General features: G+C 33.2%; 1 protein-coding gene across 1 annotated transcript; it reads left to right on the top strand.

Annotated features, from left to right (window-relative positions):
- Positions 1-2,226: 2,226 nt before the first annotated feature.
- LOC111198912 (beta-galactosidase 14-like) lies at positions 2,227-2,997 on the top strand. The gene is made up of 2 exons (XM_048778005.1): positions 2,227-2,710; positions 2,795-2,997. Exons 1-2 carry the CDS (start codon positions 2,360-2,362, stop codon positions 2,906-2,908), a joined length of 465 nt encoding a protein of 154 aa, XP_048633962.1. The 5' UTR covers positions 2,227-2,359; the 3' UTR covers positions 2,909-2,997.
- The last annotated feature ends 803 nt before the right edge of the window (positions 2,998-3,800 follow it).

The raw sequence follows: 3,800 nt of genomic DNA, 5'->3' as shown, positions 1-3,800 counted from the left end.
AAAACTAGTTTTCGTACTACGAATGTGGACACTTTGAGGAGAGACAAAAGTTTTTGGATTGAATTGAATTTTTTTTACAAAAAAAAAAGCTGAGAATTGAACATGCAAAGAAGAAAGAGATAAACAAGAATGTATTAAAGATAAAGAATAGAATGAGCGTGAGAGAGAGAGAGACTACACAAATTCAAACGGTTGTGTGTGTATAAAGACTCATGATTACATGAATGCCCTGTTCGGAAACTCGGTAGGCGCTATACGTACGCTCGGGTTGGACCTAGCGCCTAATGTAAAAATCGGGGATTAAGCAGGGATTACGCAGGGCCTAGTTTTAAGTCTATTTTATATTTTTAAATACTTATATATATAATATGTAGTTTATGTATTCATATCAGAGAAAGTTTTGGTGGCATAGTGGTAACGGTTCTACTTTAATGTCCCTCTAATCTGAGTTCAAACCCTCCCCTACGCCTTATTTTTGCTTTTTTACCAAAAAAATAAAACTGTGGCATTTTTGTAAATATCTTGTCGCCTTCCTCATTAAATCATTAGGGTTTTCTTGGTTCTGCAATTTTTCTTCCTCGCCGCCATTGATTTTCTTCTTCTAATCTTAACTATTGTTGCTGTTTAATCCCGATTTACACTTTAAAACTACATATTAGTTATCTATTAAACGATTTCAAGTATCAGAATGACGAAAACGAAGATTTTTTTGTACCAGCCGCCTAGTTCGCCGAGTTGGGATCAATCGCCACGGTCAGGGACCGCCGAGCGTTCAACCGCCGCAAATCCGGTCACGACGGCTGTGTTTTAGAACAGGGCATGAATGTAATCATTACGCAACCCCCACTTGTTAAAGAAAGAAGGTATAGGGGCATCAAAGTATTTTTTCACTGGCAGAAGCTGGACCTAGCGTTTGGGCCACCGGTTTTTCCATGCGCGCGAAGTATTGAATCTTTCTATATTTTAATTGCAAATCGCTCAATATAAATTTTGTTTAATTTGGTAAATAACATTGTATTCATAGAATGTGTAAGTTTTCTGGTTAGATTAAAAAGTTTGGTTTAAATTCGGTAGTTTAAAATTAACTTGGTTAAATCCGGTTAGGTTTAATTGCTACCAGTGCGTAGACTTCTTTGTAAGTCTACAATTATTTTTATTTTTTTTTGTTCTTTTTTCCTATATTGTTTTAATAATAATATATGATTCACTGATTTTATTTCTTTAATTTTTAATAGTTATAATATATGATTTCACATTTTTATTCATAAAGATCTAAATTTAATTTTAAAAAGAATGATATTTTTGTAATAATCAATTATAGTAGACTAAAAAACGTCTAAAATGAAGTAGACTTTCTTGTAAGTTTACTTTACCCTAAACCAAAAATATGAAACCCTAAATGTTTGATTGATAATCAAAAACTCTCAGTTATTGTATCAAATATTGAAATATACAAAATATAAACTACTCAATATTAAATGTGGTACTAGGAATGTGGCATTTTGGTAATTTACCAAAAAAAATATTTTTATATATTTTAAAAATTAAATTATTAGATCAAATTATGATGTAGAATACATAATAAGTCTACATACTTGTAAACTTCTTTCCGAAGGACATAATCATAAAATAACTTTCTGGGTTTTTTTGTTTGATCATAAAGGTTAAATAATAATTTTACCATCTTTTTAGGTTTTTTTTTGCATTTGATTAGATATGAAGTTCACCTTTATGTTTAAAAGGAATATATAATTTTTTATAGGAAATTACGTTTTTTGTGTTATTTACCTCATCATATACATGTGTTATGTGTTCTAGAGCACCAAACCTGTAGTACAATGACTATTTGTCACCACAGTTCACAAATTTTTATTCTCACAATTATTTAAAAATTGTGATTTTCACCAACCCAGACTAGTAAGTGCAAAATTACCAAATTAGGGTTGATATATGTATTAATTATATCTATAAGTAGAAGATATTATTTGAATTAAAAAATTATGTTAACTAGTTTCTAGAATTAAATTTCAGTTTCAAAATTTTGACTTTTATCAAACATACATGCTTTTTAAATGTGATTTTATAAATTTAAAATGGACCTAATATATTTTTCACTCAAAATAAAAATCTATTACTATAGTAAGTCTTCGTGGAAAAGTCAAAGCAATGTTATTCGCTACCTCCGAAAACAAAGAAAAAAGAGAACTGAAAAATATAACTACAAACTGAGAAAAATTTGCGTGGCCACACCAACACACGAATTTGCCGTTGCAAATTAATCCAAGTTAAACTATATATAACTACATTCATAAATAGTGCTTAATACAGTTTTGTTACTTTTGATTACGAAGACAACAAAATGGATGCTTCACATAGCCGTCGTCGAGGCTACATCTCGCTTCTAGTTATATCTTATTCCTATGTGTTTGGTTTAGCTTCCAATCTAAATATTTCTAATGATGCAAGAGGCAGCAAAATCGAAATTACCAATTCTCGATCTTCTTCCACTGACTATGGTACGGACATGGGCAAGCAATATATTATGTGTACAGAATCTAATCTCCAAGATCCATGGGTGCTTTCTTGTAAAGAATCTAAAGATGTTGTTACAAGAATCAATTTTGCTGATTATGGAAATCCTTCCGGTAAGTGTGAACACTATAGACACGGAAATTGTGGCGCAAAGGCTACCATGCATGTCGTAAAGGAGGTTAGCAAAATTAACTATATGTTTTGTGGATTACAGAACAATGAATATTTCAATGAATATTAATGTGAAGTATAATTTGTGCAGAATTGTCTTGGAAAACACAGGTGTGTGATTATAGATAATGACGAGATGTTTGGTTCGAGTCACTGCAATAAAGATATTAAGTTTATTGTTCAATACACTTGTACAAAAGCATAGGTTTCTTATTTGCTTCTTAATTAATAAGGTCTTTTTTTGTGCTAAAAATCAATAAGGTCTTTATAAAAAATGGTTGCATGGTTTGTTTTCTTGTAATGATCAAGTTCTTGTTATTTTGCAACAAGGATTGATGTTAATGCACACAGCTTAAACGATCTTAATGAAAGATTGAAGAAATAAGACAATGAAACTGCAATTTCTATTTCTTGCTTCTTAAGGTTTTACAATGAGAATGAGATTGCTTAAATACAGAAATGTGAAAGCCCTAGTTCCTATTACACTTGTCATCATCCTTCTTCTCCAAGAGATCCGAGGGCTGAGAAGGGGTTGTACAACTCTGGACCACACGGTGATGTCATGATCTGCTTTCCCTTCCTTTTCTCTTCTCTTGCTCTGTCTTTGTCGCAAAGTAATGTATCCGTTGGAGAGGATTGATGAGCTGGCTGTGTCTTGATGGAAATGGGCTTGAGTTGTTGTTGGGGTTGAAGTGTTGTGGGCTTGATTAGAATTGCTTCATTGAGTGTCTTGGGCTTGTCTGAACTGACCTTGTCAATATCCCCTCTCAAACGAGGCGTGGGAGGAACGTCAACGCCGAGTTTGTATCTGAGGCTACAAAAAGGAGCTGTTGGGAGAGATTTAGTGAAGATGTCGGCTAGCTGAAGCCTTGCTGGAATGTGCTTGACAACTAACGAGCCCAAAGCCACTCTTTCACGAACGTAGTGATAGTCTGTTTCAAAATGCTTTGTACGTCTGTGAAATGCCGGATTAGCTGTGAGGTAGATAGAAGATAGATTGTCACCAAAGAGTTCAGGAGTCACTGGGAGAGATATACCAAGTTCCCGTAGAAGAATGCTTATCCAGGCTAACTCAGATGCAGTTTCAGAAAGCGATC

Source organism: Brassica napus, chromosome A4 (assembly GCF_020379485.1).
Source record: "Brassica napus cultivar Da-Ae chromosome A4, Da-Ae, whole genome shotgun sequence".
Classification (NCBI taxonomy): Eukaryota; Viridiplantae; Streptophyta; class Magnoliopsida; order Brassicales; family Brassicaceae; genus Brassica; species Brassica napus.
Note: the sequence above shows the minus strand (reverse complement) of the source record. Positions and strands in the feature narration are given on the sequence as shown.